The following is a 19711-nucleotide window of genomic DNA, read 5'->3' on the forward strand; positions in this document are numbered from 1 at the left end:
TGTATCGTTGCAAATGTTATTAGGAGGACTAGGTGGACCCAGAGGAGCCAGATATTTTTTTACACGTTTTTATTTATTTATTTTATCTGTCTCAGGTACTACTATCAGAGCATAGTGAGAGTCTTAGCAAATATGACAGTTATTTTTATGTGGGTTCCCTACTATGGCTTCATATTTATATTACAATATGGATAGGAGGTGTTTAAAAAGAGGTTGTTCTGATTGGTCATGGTAGCCATGTGACGAATATACAGGATGTAGGATTTGATTTAATTCCTGGTAGATCGGTGGAATTGACTGTTCAGATTATATAGTGTGTCCATTGAACAAGTGAGTAGATGTACAATTTATGTAATTATAAGTTTATTGTAATTCTAGGCATTTTTAATTCCAGGTTTGTGAAGGGTTATGGGTTTTGTAAGTGTAAGATGATGGATGCACGTGGATTCACATGTGTAGAAGGTCACACTAAGTAAAACGGTTTAGCTGCTAGGTGAAGCCATTTACTGATGTATATTGATAATATAGCTGTAATATACCTGTTTCTGTATGTGTTCTGATTATGCTTCTTTGTGCGCCTTAGGACCACACACACGCACACACACACGACACAAGACACACCTGTACACATAGAAAATGGAGTGGGTATTCCAGCGAGTAACTATATCACACACCTCTGTACCACCAAATAAACAGGAAATAATTCAGTCTGAAAAATAATCTGGTATTCTGGAATTTTATTCATTCTGATCGGATTGCCCATAGTTTTCACAACTATACTCCATAACCTCACTGATGTAGGGCAGACTCAAATTGCTAAATTGCATAACCTTCTCCTTCCTAAATCCCCAGTCAGCTAGTTGTAAATTTAAACACTCAAATATAAAATGAAAATATACAATTCAGAATTAGTTAAAGAGAATAGCTGGTCCTGTTCTTTATTGCAGGTTAACGTTATTAAGCATTATTGATGCACCCTCCAGAGAATGTCTAACAATCTAACAAAGAACCCACATTTTTATACATTGGTCAGATGTAATTATGTATTCACCCCACCTTTTTTACATACTAATGTTTGCATTCGCTACCATTACATCCAAACCATACATTAGTCAACATATGCAAACTGATGTTCAACACCCGCACCAGCTAGAACCCATCACCACCACATTCCAAGAGAGGACTTCTCTTGACCTTGTCCTAAAGAAGATTGTTTTTCTATACGGTCCTGAGCCTTGTGGAGAGGTCAAATATCTTACCCTGAGGTCTACCAAAGCTTAACCATGATCCTTTGGTAAAGCCTGCAGAGACCTCTATGGAGGCCCTGTACGCAAATCATTCTGAAAGGACACAGAATCTCTATACTCCCTTATGTCTTTATTACCTCATCGTGATGGACCTACTAACAAACTATTGATGAATGGACATCCATTTTTGAAAAGTATAATTACTATGATTGCCAGGCCGTCACCTAAAATTTGCATCAGTTACAATGTTAGGTTTTCACCTTAAATAGCAACTCCCTTTCATGAAATATTGCTAACAATGCCAAAGTTGGGATTAAAACACATAAATATTGATAGCCCTGTGAGATCACAGTACATAAGCATAAATCTTGTATTGTGTATTTATCAAACATGGCTTAGCCCACTGTAACTGTATGTATGAGAAATACACTGTGAATGAATTAATGAAAATGAATGAATGAATCAAGAGACATACACTTTTCTCTATTAGTTCTTCAATTGGTGTTACCTCAAATCTTGTTTTATTGGTATTGATATCAGAAGTTTTTCCAGTGCAAAAAATTTGGATTACGATTTGCTTAGGTTGTGATGGCTCTATACTCCAGTATTTAGCAATTAAAATTAAGTATGTAGGAGAACAGAAACATACAGAAGACTACATTTTAGACAGCAGACAAATACAAGTACGTTTACTATTACATCTTAGCCATTCATGGTTTGCTAAGGAGAACCTATTTGGGCTTGTTTCTTTCTGGAATATGTAAGGATGTAATTAACCTGGCCGGATGATATTAAGAAATAGCGAAATTATAGATATCAAAATTACGGATAAAAATGTAGAAAAGGAGCTGCTCTCCACAGCAAACATCATGGTACGCGAAACTGGAATTCTGGCTTAGGCATGTCTGACACTATAAGTGGTCCAGTTATCTACAATGCATGGCACATCTTAGTCATTTCTTTCTCAGAGAAGCCTTTTACAAACATAGCAGGAGTTGATGTATTTGGACATTTTTCACCACATAAATCCAAAAAAAGAGGTGAAATCTAGCTGTTGCAAAGAAGTCTAGCCCACCTTACATTTAAAGTGTTGTTATATAAATTACATATAATATTTGTGTGTGTGTGTGTGTGTGTGTGTGTATATGTATGTGTATGTATGTATGCATGCATGCATGCGCGCGCGTGTGTATATATGTGTATATATGTGTGTATGTATGTATATATACACAGCAGGTGAAGTAAGTATTGAACACATCACCAATTTTCTAAGTAAATATATTTCTAAAGGTGCTATTGACATGAAATTCTCCCCAGATGTCGGTAACAACCCATCCAATCCACACATGCAAAGAAATCAAACCACAGATGTCCATAAATTATGTATAATAATGAGAAATGACACAGGGAAAAAGTATTGATCATGCTTACTGAAATTTATTTAATACTTCGTACAAACGCAGTATTTGTTGGTGATGTCAGCTTTAAGACGCCTCCTGTATTGAGAAACTAGTTGCATGCATTGCTCAGGTGTGATTTTGTCCCATTCTTCCCCACAAACACTCTTCAAATCCTGAAAGTTCTGTGGGCTCCTTCTGTGAACTCTGAGCTTTAGTTACTTCCATAGATTTTCAATTGGATTCAGGTAAGGTGATTGGCTGGGCCATTCTAGCAGCTTTATTTTTTTTCTCTGGAACCAGTTGATAATTTCCTTGGCTGTGTGTACACAGCCAGTACATTCATCCTTCCTTCAATTATATGAAGTGTGCCAGTGCCGTATGCTGAAAAACAACCCCACACCATGATGTTCCCACCTCCAAGCTTCACTGTCGGTATGGTGTTTTTGGGGTGATATGTAGTGCCTTTTGACCTCCAAACATGGTGTGTATTATGGCATCTAAAGAGTTCAATTTTGGTCTCATCTGACCAGACTGTATTCTCCCAGTATTTCACAGGCTTCTCTAAATGTTGTTGAGCAAACTTTAAACGCGCTTCAACGTGCTTTTTCTTCAGCAATGGAGTCTTGCGTGGTCAGCGTGCATACAGGCCATGTAGGTTGAGTGCATTACTTATTGTTTTCTTTGAAACAATTGTACCTGCTGATTCCAGGTCTTTCTGTAGCTCTCCACAGGTGGTCCGTGGCTCTTGGACAACTCTTTTCACTCCTCTGTCTGAAATCTTGCAGGGAGCACCTGGTCGTGGCCAGTTTATGGTGAAATGATATTCTTTCCATTTCCGGATTATGGCCCCAACAGTGCTCACTGGAACCTTCAGTAGTTTAGAAAGTCTTCTGTAACCAATGCCGTCAGTATGTTTAGTCTTCTGTAACCAATGCCGTCAGTATGTTTTGCAGCAATAAGGTTGCGAAGGTCTTGAGAGAGCTCACATCATGTCAATAGCACCTTTAGAAATATATTTACTTAGAAAATTGGTGACGTGTTCAATACTTATTTCCCCGATATATATATATATATATATATATATATATATATATATATATATATATATATATATATATATATATATATATATATATAAACTTTGTATATATATAAACTTTGTATATATAAACCCTACTCGTTTTTGCCATCTGTTTAGGCTCGTTTGCATAGGCACACAACTAATTTAAGGGACTTGGAGAGAGACAAAGACCAGCTCACCAATCGCATTAGTGAGCTGAAATACAGGTATGTGTATTGCATGCAAAGGAGAGAATTGGATTTTCCTGTGTCACACTTTTTCATTGTCACATGCATTTTCCTCCACAGTATCACTCAGTCAAGTGCAGTGTCCAGCCAGAGCCGTAGGGAACAGATGAATCGCCTTCAAACTGAGTTGGATGCTCTTAATTTTAAGGAGTCAACTCTCGCTCAGCAGATAGAGCAGTTTCAACAGGCCTATAACAGTGCCAAGGACAAGCTCAATAAAATGAGGTCTGTAAATGTACCTGCAATTAAAAAAAAAAGTTTTCTGAGTGATTGAACAGATTTGAAGAAAAAAATACTGATAACATTTGCTTTAGTTCTGCATCACTGATTTGGTCTGGCATTGTCAAAATACTATAGGTGTTTCCAACTAGTAATTCTTGCTTTACCATGATTTGGAAGACTTCTGATTTATTATCTTATGAGTTTTGTGAATCTCATGATTCTGGGTATGAAAGTTCTACTATGTTGCATTGCTTTTCTCAGTCACACACAAATACATAAATGTATATATATCCATCCAGATGTAAATACAGTTTAACAACAATTAAAAACACAAACTCCCTGGCAGTTATTATGCATTTTCCACACATAAATGGTGGGCTAAGCATTAGCTAAGATAATTAGATCAGCTAAATTAATACAATGACATACAGGGCTTGTTCATGTAGGAAGGGATCACTTATTGAGTATCCTTTAAGAGGCAGATATAAATTCTTGACTTCAAGTAGGCTTTAAACAAGTCATGCTTCTTAGTGTTTAGTTTTTAGTACTCGTGAGATGAGCAGTATATGATTTTGTAAGTTGGGGAATTTGTTTGCTTTTGGTTTGATTGAATGTGTGTTTTACGTAGTTATTCAGCTGTGCTTTCTATTTTGTAGTTGCGTTTTGTGTATGTTCTTAAAGGCGTGCAATGTTCTAAATGCTTGTGCTCAGTTCTGAACACTTTTGTTACTTCATAGCATTGTGAATGCCAAATGAATCAAGCTCCACTTTGACACACTTTGTCTTCCCCTCTCTCATCTCTACCCATCCGTAGACTAGAGGTGCAGGATTTGCATCGTGCACTTGAGTCAAAGCGGCGGGAACTGACCACTCTGGAGGGTAGCAGAATTGGTGGACTTCGTCGATTTGGTGAGAAAATGCCAGCATTAATTGCTGCCATTGAAGAAGCTAACCATCGAGGACACTTCAGAGTAAAACCTGTGGGACCCCTTGGTAAGACTTTCCATCTTAAATTGTTCTACATGAGCATTCTGACATTAAATTTATACTGCAGTATATTCATGTTGTCTAGTTAAAAGACAGTAAGCAACAGAGCTGTGAAAATTACTAATTCAATTATCGATTTTTCATATGCATGGATTCATGGTATGAAATCTCATTCCCATGTGTTAGCTTATTCTGTCATATCAGCTAGGCCTATATTTTGAGATGCACTGCGCAGATATGTGTTCTCTTGGGCAATGGCATGTGGACATTGGGATATTTCCTTTTCAGTTGCATGCATGTCATACTTCATGAAACGCTTTCTTATTTTTGCATGTCTCACTTGAAACTTATTTGCCCTGTTTAATAAAATGCTCTCATTCCCATGAACATTCAGGTTAAGTTGTAAATTAATTCTTGATTTGATGCTTCTTAAAGATAAACAAAAAATCAACTGAGAAAACAGTTGTTTACAGTTTTTTTTTGGGATTATGCAAATAAGTGTTTATGCTCTAATAACCACACAAGTTTAACCCAAGTTATTTTGTCTATGTACTTTGTGTTATCCTGCCAACTTGTATTCTGTATCTGGACTACACAATTTGGGTTAGGTGAGGTGTGTATATTGATACTGAAACATTTGATGCAGAGACCGTCTAGCTGAGATTTTCAGACCTTCCATTCACAGCCCAGAATTACGCCACCGCTCTTTAGGTCTCGCCTAACTAAAAGTGTACTTTGAACAGATATGCACATGGGAGTTTACATTTGGTAAATGTTTTTGGTTACTTCATGATTCCAGATGTCACAGTACTTATGCACATTGTCAGCATCTTTTTTTATAGTTCTTTTGCATGTTATCATTCTACTGCCATTCCTCACCAGTGTCCTGGGGGAAAAAAACAGTCTGGTGGATAAAATAAAGACGTAATCACAAGTGCTCTGATTTACCATTTTAAGATTGTTTAAGAATTGTTTAAGTGCTGCGCAGACTGTTTGGTGTGAATTCAGTTTTTACTTATTGGACAAAGCTTAGTGGTAACTTAACAGTATGCTTAACAGTAATTATTAATTGTCTGTTTTTAGGATACTGTATCCGGTTGCGGGATGCAGAACTCTGTCTTGCTGTGGAGAGCTGTCTGAAGTCCTTATTGTTCGCTTTCTGCTGTGATAACTACATGGATGAGAAAGTGCTACAGTTGCTAATGAGTAAAGCCTTTTCACAGGAACGAAGGCCTCAAATTATTGTCAGTGAATTTACTGACACACTCTATGACATCAGTACCAGGTATCTACACTTTTGTAATACTCATATATGAATATGAACCCATATGGAAGTACCGCATACATGGGCACACCGCTAAATTATTAAATTTAACAGTATAATGAATTAAATCTGTCTAATAATATTCAAATTGTTGCTTTGTTTTTTTGTTTTTTTGTTTTTGACTGTAGAGCGTTTTGGTACTCTTTTTGGTCATCTTAGAATTTTCTTATAGGCAAAAAAGATTTCCAACTGCTTCACGACAAAAGATCAGACCGAAAGACTGCAGTATTGTACCTCGCAAGGTTTAGGTTTTAAAATCCTGGATGACGAGAAATATCTTTATTCTAAATTCTCTAGTATAGAAGTGGCAGCTGAATTTATTCCAGAACATGTTTTTATTGTGCAGAAAAGAGTAGTTAAGGACCTTGGTGTAAACTTTGATACTGTCTCATTTGATTACCTTATTGTGTATATTCTGAAACCTAATGTCACTTAAGAGGCATGCCCAAAAAATGGGACATACATTGCACTGAGAAACTTGGAAAGATTGGAGTATAAATGGAGAAATAGTCAATCAAAACATCCAAGATTCCTATTTTTAATACCTTATCAAAATGAATGAGGAATCAAATTAATTGAGTTTGTCCTGCGGGAGTGTAGCTGTATAAAAGTATAACATTTTTTAAAGACAAGATTCCAAATATTGTGAAGAATTTATTGGCCTTCCATAGACTCTGTTAATCTGCGTTTTGTCATCTTCCTACCTGGCTCAGACAAACAATTAGAATCATTTTTCACAATCCAGTTTAAGGAGCTAATTTCTCTGATAAATGTTTCTAAATCCTCCTCATGTATACATGATCCAGTCCCAGCTCAGTTACTCAAAGAACTACTGCCCATTTAACCCATGATTACTATAATAAATTCTTCTCTTGGCCTGGGTGATTTTCCCAAATCATTAAAACTCAGTTTTTAGACCACTAATAAAAAAACTAGTCTTAATCCCCATGTGCTTTTCAATTAGAGATTAATTTCAGTCCTCTGCTTTATTGCCAAAAACTAGTAGTAGAAAAACCGAGTAGGCTAGTGCAATTATGAAGGGCTGATTGTCTCCTTATATTTACACTGCCATGATAGTCAGTGACATTACCTCAGATTATATTACTTTACTAATTGTGCAAATATGTCACTTAACTCTCCAATTCACATTTTACATGATGAAAAATGTATGAGATTTGACTTTTGATGTAGTTTTCTTTTTGTTTTGTTTTTTTGTTTTGTTGTTGTTTTTTTTATTAAGAGTTTGCTCTAAAAAGTAACAAGGGGCATAAAACCATGGAGGCATTTAATAACTAATATAGAATTATTTTAGCAGTAAGCACCAGAAATTAGTTTTACTCCACTCACATACTCTGATTTCAACAGAAGATCAAAATGAACAATAGACGATTTTAGATACAGTGTATGTGCCAGTCGGTTCCTGCAAAGAGTTACTGAAGAAGTGTGTTAAAACAGTGTGTATTAAAACCGTGTCTTTTAAGGACTAAAAACATAGCATGTGCACAGGAATTAAAATTTCACTCCTATCTACCTCCTGCTGTTTTCATCTTGCATTCTTTTCCTCCAGCCCGAAGCCCGTTTTAGTTTAAGACGGTTCTGGAGAGTTTAACATTTAAATATTCTAATTTACTTCAGTAGCTGATCTTCTCTGTACCTCTCACAGAGCTGTCAGACATCCTCAGTACCCAACAGTACTCCAGGCTCTTGATATTGACAATCCGGTTGTGGCCAACTGTTTGATTGATATGAGAGGTATAGAGACCATTTTGCTTATTAAGGTGAGTACACAGAAATGTCTTTAACACTTTTGATTTTGTTTAGCCATTGTAAGCAGCATGTAATACATCACTAGCTCGGCTTGCAGTAATAGTGTGGTCTGATTGGCCTTTATCTTTTAATTCCTGTGCTCTTATTTGATGTTAGAATAACAAAGACGCACGGAGAGTGATGCAAAGAGGGTGTCCTCCTTGTAACTGTAAAGAGGCTTTTACACGTGAAGGGGACCAGGTGTTCAATAACCGCTACTATTCCTCAGAACAGCAGAGGGCACTCTACCTAAGCCATGATGTGGAAAAGGAAATTAGGTTTGCTCTTGCTCTTTGTGCAATTTTATTGTTTTTCAAAAAACACAAATGTCAGGAATAAAAAATTACCCACTTTTTTAGGAGCCCATTGAAGGTGTACATGCAGAATCTATAGCATTTAGCATTTGATTTCTTGACTCATTCTAAGTTGAAATATTAGTACTGTGTTGTTTATAAATGAATATGAGCTTGTTTTTTTTGCATTATTTGTGGTCTGAAATTTCTGTAACTTTTGTTATTTTGGCCATTAGTCATTTTCATTAAAAAAAAAACAAACAAAAAACAACCTCTAAAATACAATATTTTTATCTGGAATTTGCCAGTAGTCTATAGAATAAAACAAAACTGTTCAGCCTGGTTAAACACATACCCATCAAGTGTAAAACTAGAGAAACTGATAATTTTGTAGTGGTCTCTTATTTGGATGGATGGATAGATGGATAGATGGATAGAAATTAGGTGAGTTACCAATATAAAAAAAAAAGTTAACTAATCATACTATGATTACTCAACAACTAATTGATTTTTATATAACTATTCAGAATCTAACTATGCAGTAAATATTTATCTACTCCAGGTCAACATCTATTGTGTAATTGAGGAAATGCCAAAAATATTGGATCATAAAGCTCAACTACACAAATACATCAGAATAGAGCATTTCACTAACCTACCAAAAAAAAATTAGCATCTTAAGATTTTTTTCCCCCCCTTTTTATTAGTGCACTTTGCCTCCATTATACTGTGGACATGATAATGTAATATAGATGATATGAAAAAATATATGATGATAGTCATTATTCTGTGTTGTAAATGTAAAAAAAGTGATTTATGGCTTCTTAACTGCCTTCCCACATCATTAGAAGCAAGTGAGTCCTTGTTTTAATTATGTGGATTGCATGTTTAAACTTGTAAAACCTTTATTTATTACACCCGTTTTTCTCTAGGAATTTACAAGCAGCTTTGCAGACCCAGCAGAGGAATCACCAAGATTTTGCCCAAAATATTGGGCAAGTTGAAGACCAAGTGCATCAGAATGAAGTTCTGTTTAAGAGAGCCCTTACAGATCACAAAAGAGTGAAGGTGACGTACTTCTAACTTTCGAGCTGTGCAGTATTTCTTCTGATACAACTATAGGTAGTTGTAGCAAAATTTTCTGCGGGTTGTAGCTCAAGTTTGAGCATACCTGACTGGTTGTTGTTGTTGTTGTTGTTTGTTCATGAATGTGTAGGATCAGTGCCGGAAGCTTCATTTGCAGATGAGTGATTTGCAAAATGTGGAAGAACCGCAGTCTGAGGATCTGAAACCACTGGTAGTGTTACACACTCATTTTCACCCCTCTTCAGAATTTTTGGAAGTTTGTCTATCTGTTTTTGTGATCTATCTATCTATCTACACTATATTGCCAAAAGTATTGGCTCGTCTGCCTTCGCATGCATATGAATTTGTGACATCCCAATCTTAATCCATAGGATTTAATATGATGTCGGCCCACCCTTTGCAGCTATAACAGCTTCAACTCTTCTGGGAAGGCTTTCTACAGGGTTTAGGAGGTTTATGGGAATTTTTGACCATTCTTCCAGAAGCGCATTTGTGAGGTCAGACACTGATGTTGGACAAGAAGGCCTGGCTCACAGTCTCCACTTCAGGTGTTCTTTCAGGTTGAGGTCAGGCCAGTCAAGTTCTTTCATGCCAAACCCGCGCATTCATGGACCTTGCTTTGTGCACTGTTGTGCAGTTATGTTGGAACAGGAAGGGGCCATCCCCAAACTGTTCCCACAAAGTTGGGAGCATGAAATTGTCCAAAATCTCTTGGTATGCTGATGCATTAACAGTTCTTTTCACTGGAACTAAGGGGCTAACTCCTGAAAAACAACCTCACACCATAATCCCCCCTCCGCCAAACTTTACAATGCAGTCAGACAAGTATTGTTCTCCTGGCAACTGCCAAACCCAGAGTCGTCCATCGTCTTGCCAGATGGAGAAGTGAGAACGCGCCTCCATTGCTCTAGAGTCCAGTAGCAGTATGCTTTACACCACTGCATCCGATGCTTTGCATTGCGCTTGGTGATGTAAGGCTTGGATGCAGTTGCTTGGCCATGGAAACAGATTCCATGAAACTCTCTACGCACTGTTCATGAACTAATCTGAAGGCCACATAAAGTTTGAAGGTCTGTAGCAATTGACTGGGCAGGAAGTTGCCGACCTCTGCACACTGTACACCTCTGCATCCGCTGACCCCCCTCTGTCATATTACGCAGCCTACCACTTCGTGGCTGAGTTGCTGTCCTTCCCTACTGCTTCCACTTTGTTATAATACCACTGATAGTTGACTGGAATATTTAGTAGTGAGGAAATTTCATGACTGGCTTGTTGCACAGGTGGCATCCTATCACGGTACCATGCTGGAATTCACTGACCTCCTGGGAGTGACCCTTTCTTTCACAAATATTTGTAGACGCATGCCTAGGTGCTTGTTTTTATATACCTCTGGCCATGGAAGTGATTGAAACACCTGAATTCAATTATTTGGATGGGTAAGTGAATATTTTTGGCAATATAGTCTGTCTGTCTGTCTGTCTAGCTATCTGACTTTCATTTATTCTTTTTATGTATCTATTTTTGTCCCTCGGTTCTTGTAATACCATCGATAAGAAAATAATTAAAAATATCTAGGTTAACAAAAAACCTACTTCACATTTATTGGCTCCTGATTCTCTCCCTCCCCCACCCCATTAGCACCACTAGCTCTGCTTTCACTTGCCCTCTGCACCCCTTACAGTAATGCTTTCTGTTAAATTTTACATAATCATCTGTTGACCTATAACCTAAATGCTAACTTGCACTTTTTTCAGTTTTATTTATAAGCCACTACTCTCTGCTGACATTGTCACAAAGCCTTTTGACAAATCCTTGTTCAGACTTCTAATTAGTAAGTAGGGAGAAATGGGTGAAAAAAATCAGAATTAATTGTATAGTGAAGTTATGAATGAAATTTACAAGAGCTCAATGGTTGAGGTACTCAACATGTAATCAGAAGGTTGCCAGTTGAAGCTCCACCACTGCCAAGTTGCCACTGTTGGGCCCCTGAGCAAGGCCCTCAACCCTCAATTGTTCAAGTTATATTCAGTCATAATTGTAAGCTGCTTTGGATAAATGCTTCAGCTAAGTCTCTCTCACAGAGCAACTGCAAGGAGAGCAAATCCCGAACATGATCTCTCACACACTTTCTTATAGTTCCTCGCCACCCTTGTGGTTTCCTTGCCCTCCCCTTGCTGTTCCTCAAATGCTCCCTTCCTGGAAGGCACCCAACTTAGTCTTGTTGTGATGTTTGACAGCTGTAAGCATGCACACGGTCCTTTTTATTCAAATCTTGTGTTCTGTTCTACTCAGGGTGAGAGACAGGCTAAAGTTCAACATTTGTTAAACTTAGACATAAGGATTAATGGTCCAAACAAATACATTTGTTGTCATAACATTTATAGATAATATAAAGTAAGTAAATTATGTAAAGGTCCTTCACACAAGACCCCTCTAGATATGGAGGCTTCTTTGTTCCTCTCCCTTTAGGAAGAGGAACTAGAGGAGCTAAGTGACAAGCTAACTGTGAGTCGTGAAGAGTATGAGATGGAAAAGCAACAGATGCTCACACTCAAAAGTGGTTTTGAGGAAGTGGAGCTTCAATACCGCCAGCACAAAGATGACATAAACAGTCTGGCTGAGGAGGCAGACCCCATTAAGGTCAGCTATGGCGAGTAATCTTGGGCTGTTTCACATTAGTCAATTCCTTAATGCAGTGAATTCCTTAGTTATGTATTATAAATGTGCATTGCCAGGTTACACTTTCTTTATGTTACATCAGAATTTAATCTTCAGTTGTTTTTGTTCAGTCTTTATTTGTTATGCTCAACTACATGATGATACTTCTATTATATTAAATATATGGATATTGTTTAAAGTTAAAGATGTAACAAAGTGCAAAGGTTGCTGTACATTTTGTCAATTACCGAAATAAGTGCTTGGTGCAGCCCTTAAAATAAAGTATTGATATCAGCTCAATAGGTAATGATTAGTTCTTATAAGATTTTCATTTTTTCGGACTAACATAGAAATGTTATGTATTTATTTGACTCCCTCCCTCTGCCCCCACAACAGGAAGAGCTGAGTAAGAGTGACCAGGTGGTGGAGAAGAGTAAGCATAATAAGAAACATTATGAGGAGAAACGTAAAGAGCACCTGAGCCACATACAAGATCTGAAGAAGTCCTTGGGGGATAAGGAACATGAAATAGAGGTACTGTGCCATCACTCATTTGGCTCATATTCTCCAAAGAATAATAAGCCTCTTACCAATACACTTCTCTTTTTTTCCCCCTCTTGTGGGTCTGAGAATTTGAATTTCTGTGTCATATCTTTTTAAAGTACCAGCTAACAACTAACGTTTAAGATTTAAATGTGCAAATTACAAAATTACAGCAATTAATATAGTGACTATTCTTAATGTCTTTGTCAGTGAATTTGTCATGAATATTTTTATGAATATGCTTTAATAGTGTGGTTATTTGTATTAGAATAAATTGGTTGTCCTTTGCATGCCAAGTACAGCAGCATGTTTTCAGTGCTTATAATAAAATATTTTAAAAGTATTGATTTGGTGAATTTTCTACGTTATATATCTGTTGTGCTTTGCTCTGACAGAATTCAATAACAAAAGCCTTGGAAATCTGCCCAGAGCGTTCAGATGTGAGAAGAACAGCTAAAAGTCTTGACAGTGAGATCAGCCGTTTAAAACTTAAAATCAGCACACAGCAAGACCAGCATGGGGACAGAGACACAATCCTCAGGTATATACACATATATGTATACACATTTGATTTGGCATATAATGAATATTGACAAACCTGGAATGACAGATTGCACATCAGTCCAAACCCATTAGTCAGTTGAGTTATCAAACTTTCTCTCACTCTGTTTTTCTTTAACTTGGCACACATAGATGACACATACATTTCATACCACGCCTTTCTCATTAAAGCCAACCTAGACTGGGTCAAAAGAGAATTTGATCATGACAGCTGTTTTGGGATTGTTGCTGTACATTTAACATTTCAGGAACAATGTGTTCTAGACCTTATGTTGACATCCACAATTCTGGTTAGCAAAACTCTTTGTAAAAGGTCTCTACATCTTCACTTACTTGAGCCATTGTTCCTATGTCTGACCTAAAGTATCTGTTTCATTTGTTTTCATCTGTAAATGAGAAATGCATCTATTAAATGAAACAAAACAAAAAAAAATAGTGACATAAAATAAAACCTCTTGTACTTTTTCTTACAGTGTCATTTAACATGTCAGAGCATGTTGTATATGTGCTTATCATTAAACCCATAAATTGTAGTTTTGACCAAAGTGTCTTATATTCTCAGGCAATATCAGGATGCGCTCCAGAGCTATAACGGTGCTGCTCTGCAGGTAAAGGGGCTCAAGAGCTTCATCACCCTACTGGGCAATATTATGAACAAGCGGCATAACATCTACACTGAAATGAGGAGGTAAGCACCGCATCTCTAATGATACATGTTTATTACACCAAAAAAAATTGCTTCCCTCGCTGACTGTTGGTTATTTTAGGCTGCCTCTACAACGCAAGTTATTTCAGCAGTCTGGGGTAACGTGTAGGTGGAGTTGCAGGCTGGTTCTGTGCCCTGGTGAAAATGTTTATGTAGGCCTATATTTTTCAAAGTCTTCGCACGCGCGCGCGCACACACACACACACACACACACACATATACACATACATACACATATATACACATACATACATACATATATATATATATATATATATATATATAAATATAAATTTATTTCATTTATCTGTTTATTTATTTTCCTTTATCGATCTATTTATTTTTCAGTTCTAAAAAATTGAAATGAAATTAATTTTCTTTGTGGGAAATGAATGACACATCCATATCTATTTTTAATAGAATTACATTAAAAATTGCCAGATTTTAAGTGTAACATACAATACACAGCCTTCGGTACAAAATGCAAGCATTGTACACACAGTGCTTATAGACAATACAGTGCAGCACAGGATAAAAAAAACTATAACATGTATGGGTTGTTCTCTTCCTTTTTTCTAACTCGCCATTTCTTGAGTTGTGTAGGTGCCATTGAGTCTCTGGCATAAACGTTCTGTTTAGCTGTATGTGATTGTCTGTGTACATTATTCAGCCTAACCATAGAATTATTAATTTGTCTGATAGTGTGACAAGAACAGCACTGATTGGTGCTTTACATGGAAAGTGTTTGTAGTGTTAAATTATGTCAATTTCTGTTTGTCTCCTGTATGTAATCATTTCACTGCTTATGATTCTAATAGGTATTTATATCTATAGTCATTATTGGCAGAAATAGTGTAACTGAAGGCAACTTGCTAAAACTCATCACGGATGACTCAGATTAGCAAAAGTTATTCCCTTTACATTTGTTCTAAAATCTGGTCCCACTACAGGGACTATGTCTACGCCTCTTGCAGATTCAGTCCTAGATCGATTATTGCTGCTTGTACCCCAGCAGAAGCTGTGGGAACTATGAACGCTAACCTCTACCTCTAATAAACTGAGAATAGGTGACAGGAGCATTTGAAACAGAGTTTTAGAGGAAGACACTGACTCTGTTATAAATGGGAGTTCTGTTTATTGTCAGGGACTCCAGAATGTAAGGGATTCTTTGAATATAAAAATTAGAGGCATGAAGGGTTTGTGTTTCCAGTGTGTCTGTGCACATCGGATATTAATATGTAGTTAACTTCACTTTGTGTTGGAACAAGGTAGAGAGATAAATGCTGGCATGTTCTTATACAATGTCAGATCCATCTATTTTGTTTTGCTTGCAGATATCTTTCAGTGCGTTGCAAGTACTATTTTGACTCCATGCTGTCCCAGAGAGGATACACAGGAAAAATGACCTTCAGCCACAAGGATGAGACGCTCTCCATTTCCGTAAGAACTCACCAAAGAATGTACATGCCACTGAATAACAATATGGGCTCTAAATCATGAATGGACAGTTTTTGAAAATGTCAGTACATTTATAGCTTATACTTGTTATGCATTTTATTTGTATAGCCTCACAAAACTTATTTTTGGAGAGCTATACATCTGTGTATGTTCCAAAACACATTTTTACTCAGAAGCTGAGTATCTAAATAAAAGCTCACAACTAAGACATGTACCAAGGCTCTTATCTTACCAAAGATTTTGTTTCCTTGACTTCAGCAGGTTCTACTGTTTGTTTAATGTTTTTGCAAAAGAGAGCAAAGAATATTACTTTCCTCTTCTTTCAAAATCAGTGCAAAAAATTGGAAACCATTTTTTGAGAGTTTAAAAGAAAGAAGACTTTGTCTCTGGAACAGTCGCATAAGTCACAGGAAGTGCATAGGAAAAAATTAGGATCTTGGACTGCCTTGACCTCATGACGAGCAGCAGAATCAGTTTTGTAAATAGGGGCTCACAGCAATGAGTTAGGTCTGTTCAGAATTTGCTGGGGACATGGAACAGTAATTGTCTTTCCAAATAAATAATTATCTGTAACTAATGTTAGAGCACATATAATATTCCTCTTTATTTACTACTAGTCTCTGAATTGATGCTTTGTTTTTGTAAAAGTTCACCTTGGCTTTCTTTTTCAGTTCAATATAGTTTGGTAGTGTTTTGTTAGAAATAAAGGAAGGTGGAGTGAAGACAAAGCAATGAGGATTAGGAGAAAAAGTATTAAAATACTGAAAGTATAATGAAAAATATTTGATTTTATTAATCTAATGAGATTAAAAACTTTTGTGGGTCACAGGACCTTCTTCATGACCTCTCTGTGTGTTTGTGCTGTGTCTCTTTTCCTATTTAATTTTTTCTATCAGGTTCAGCCAGGAGAAAATGCTAAGGCTGCACTGAGTGATATGCGTTCTTTATCTGGAGGAGAACGATCATTTTCCACTGTGTGTTTTGTTTTGAGTCTTTGGGCCATAGCTGAAGCTCCATTCCGCTGCCTGGATGAATTCGATGTGTACATGGTAAAGCACATTGCCATGAAAATTTCAGCTCGCCTAATAAACATCTCTATTTTTAGCTAACCTAATAAACAAATATTTTACTTATTTTACCACATAGGTGTATATTGGAAGCAAGTGGATTTATTCCTTGACAATAACTGATATTACAGGATTATTTACTAATTATTTCTATTTTACATGTATTTTTTTTGTCTCTGTAGCAATGCTTTGTTAAATTGAGATAGTAGTTTTAATTCACTGTAGCTCAGTTATCAGACCTTGGTTTTACACATGGTTTGTCTAGGAGGGACAGTGACAAGAACATTGTAAAGAAGAATATGACATAAGGAACTTAAACTTTTAACTGTTGTCCAGCTAAACACTGGCACCCATCACAAATTTATATTAATTTAATTTATGATAATCTGCTAATCTAAAAAGAGGCTTGCAGCTGTTGCTGTTAAATAATTTGAATGAAGCCAAAACAAGTCAGAAGAGCAGGTACAGAGCAGGCAAATGTTTTATTACTCCTCCAACCTATGACAAGTTTTAAGATGTTAGAATGTGTGCTTTGGGTGTGACAGTTTGCCCCTGCAACTTAAAATATCTGCCACTGTTGCAAATGAAAATGTACTTTTTACTACTACTGTCAGAAATCTCAATAACTTCAAATAATCAAGAAGTGATGTTAGTGTAACCTACAATCAGCTTGTTTAATGTTTACTTTCTTTCAGGACATGGTGAACCGCAGAATTTCCATGGACATGATGTTGAAGATAGCAGCTAGCCAGCGCTATAGACAGTTCATTTTCCTCACTCCACAGAGCATGAGGTAATAACTAGTAATGCTTATTTGGTCCATGTAACTATTTGCCAACACAGTCCTGGATACCTAGGTTTGGCTCTATTCTCACTCAGCAGGAGTGAGAATAGAGCCAAAATGAAGTCTGAGGTTTTGCGTGGACTGGTTTGGGAAATACTGGTTGAAAGGGTTAAAAAAAACATTCAATGTAATGCACTGCACTGGTTTTAGGTGACTGTAATCAGCAGCTGAAAGTATCTAGTATGTCATTTTGAGGCCCCAAAACTGAGTCAGTTATACATAATTTTTAATAAAACCTTCGATTTGATTGTGCAAGAAAAGGAATATACATACTTGTTTCTAAATCAGGATGTTTTTTTCATTCGAATTCCTTTTACTTTGTGCATAAGACTAATTTCTGCATAGTGGTCTTTGGGGGGCAGCCTGTAAAAGGCATTTTCACATTGTCACACGTATGCCTGCAAAATCTAGCTATTCATATTTCTATTTAGTCAACATCTGTTTCAAATATCTTGTGTAAGATGTAGAGCTTACTTTTGATTGGCAACTATGGATTGGCTGAAAAAATAACATGAACTGCTGCTGTGTTGTGTTTGATTAAGGGGAGCAAGGTTTTTTCTTGCTTGCAGAAACAACCAACAATCTACATGATTTACATGAATTGCCTGTTTGGTCTCCATTACACTAGCCTCAGGGAGGTGCCGGTCTCCTTCAGTGAGCTAACTTCAATAAACTGTTCATGTTAATGTGATGTAATGTTACTATGTTGATTCTATCGGCTTTTGACTTATAATATTGACATGACATGTCAATTGTCTTTCTGCCTTTGCTGAAGTTTTATAGTCCTGTATTCTGGCTCAAACATGGCTAGTCATATTTCTGTATCCCTGGCTTGCTTTAGTGGGTTAAAAAATGTCTCACAAGGAGATCCTGGTACATTTATGTTGATGGGCTGATTTTGTTATTTGCTTTACACAATGGTCACTCTTGCCTCTCTGTTTATATAAATGAACTTGATTTTTGTGTTTTGTTTCAGCACTACAAATGTGAATATTATATATATATATATATATATATATATATATATATATATATATATATATATATATATGTGTGTGTGTATATGTATGTATATATATATATATATATATATATATATATATATATATATATATGTATATGTGTGTGTGTGTGTGTGTGTATTTTTTAAATCTCACTTGATAATGATGGGCTTTAAGGATGAAAATTGTATTGGGAAGTGTTTTCTAGTGTTATCTTCTTTACCTCCCCTTACCAACACAGCCCCTTCCTTTTTTACAGTGTACAGAAATATTAATTGTAAAGATATACATGCATATTTTTACTGTGTGCATGTGTACATATATAATCAGAATTAATACATTTATTATCCATCACACATTGAACTTCAGATTTATTTATTCCTCTGTTATCTCTTTTATCTACATTTTATTACTCTGTGCTCTCTTTATTTTTCAGTTCTCTTCCACCAAATAACCTGACCCATATCCTGCGTTTAAATGACCCAGACCGCAACCAGTCTACTCTGCCATTTGGACAACCTTGAGGAGGCCAAGTGAGATTGGACTCCAGAATTATCAAAGCAGCACAGTTCAAACTGGACCATGCCATAAGAGACCTTGGCCTTTTCATATCGGTTTTGTGCTGTGTAATACAGCAATATCAAAATTTGATATAAGTGTTCAGTTAGATGCACCCAGTGTTGTCCAGCATTGTTTTAAATAATTGTTCTGTCATTTGTTTTCTTCACATAGTAGTGCAACATGTTCTGTCAGTAAAATGTGACATTTCTTGCAATTTAAATGTACATTAGGTAACATTACTTAAAAGTGTGTGACGCTGTATTTATACAATTTTTTAAACTAATACATATAGAATTTTGTTTAAAATTGCTGAATGCACATCTTTTTTTGTGAGCTGTCTTTTATTTTTCACATATTTATGTGACTATGTAATATAATGGCAATCTACTCTATAAAAACCTTTTATAATAGTTATTTGGAAAGAAACTTTTATTTCTGAAAATGCAGTTTAAATTGCCTTATGAGACCAAAGTAAAATAGCAATCTTGCAAAAGGAAACTCTCACACTACACTAAAATTCCAAACAGTCATTGTCTTACAAGTTGTCCAAATATATTGGTACCAACTCTTTATGTGTAACAAGGGTCAAGGGGGAAAAAAATAAGTTACCTTTATCTGTGCAAATACACCGATATTATT

General features: G+C 36.3%; 1 protein-coding gene across 1 annotated transcript in view; it reads left to right on the forward strand.

Annotated features, from left to right (window-relative positions):
• si:dkey-119f1.1 (uncharacterized protein LOC557127 homolog) overlaps window positions 1-19450 on the forward strand; it is a 32484-nt gene extending 13034 nt beyond the window's left edge. Inside the window, exons 12-27 of the mRNA XM_035525709.1 lie at window positions 3846-3934; window positions 4016-4180; window positions 4992-5170; window positions 6248-6449; window positions 8152-8266; window positions 8412-8572; window positions 9520-9655; window positions 9804-9884; window positions 12143-12313; window positions 12728-12865; window positions 13270-13415; window positions 13998-14123; window positions 15476-15581; window positions 16496-16648; window positions 17362-17459; window positions 18948-19450. Of these exons, the coding sequence (XP_035381602.1) occupies window positions 3846-3934; window positions 4016-4180; window positions 4992-5170; window positions 6248-6449; window positions 8152-8266; window positions 8412-8572; window positions 9520-9655; window positions 9804-9884; window positions 12143-12313; window positions 12728-12865; window positions 13270-13415; window positions 13998-14123; window positions 15476-15581; window positions 16496-16648; window positions 17362-17459; window positions 18948-19035 (2154 nt within the window). The 3' untranslated portion in view covers window positions 19036-19450. The remainder of the gene's footprint in view (window positions 1-3845; window positions 3935-4015; window positions 4181-4991; window positions 5171-6247; window positions 6450-8151; window positions 8267-8411; window positions 8573-9519; window positions 9656-9803; window positions 9885-12142; window positions 12314-12727; window positions 12866-13269; window positions 13416-13997; window positions 14124-15475; window positions 15582-16495; window positions 16649-17361; window positions 17460-18947) is intronic.
• The last annotated feature ends 261 nt before the right edge of the window (window positions 19451-19711 follow it).

This window comes from Electrophorus electricus, chromosome 4 (assembly GCF_013358815.1).
Source record: "Electrophorus electricus isolate fEleEle1 chromosome 4, fEleEle1.pri, whole genome shotgun sequence".
Lineage (NCBI taxonomy): Eukaryota > Metazoa > Chordata > Actinopteri > Gymnotiformes > Gymnotidae > Electrophorus > Electrophorus electricus.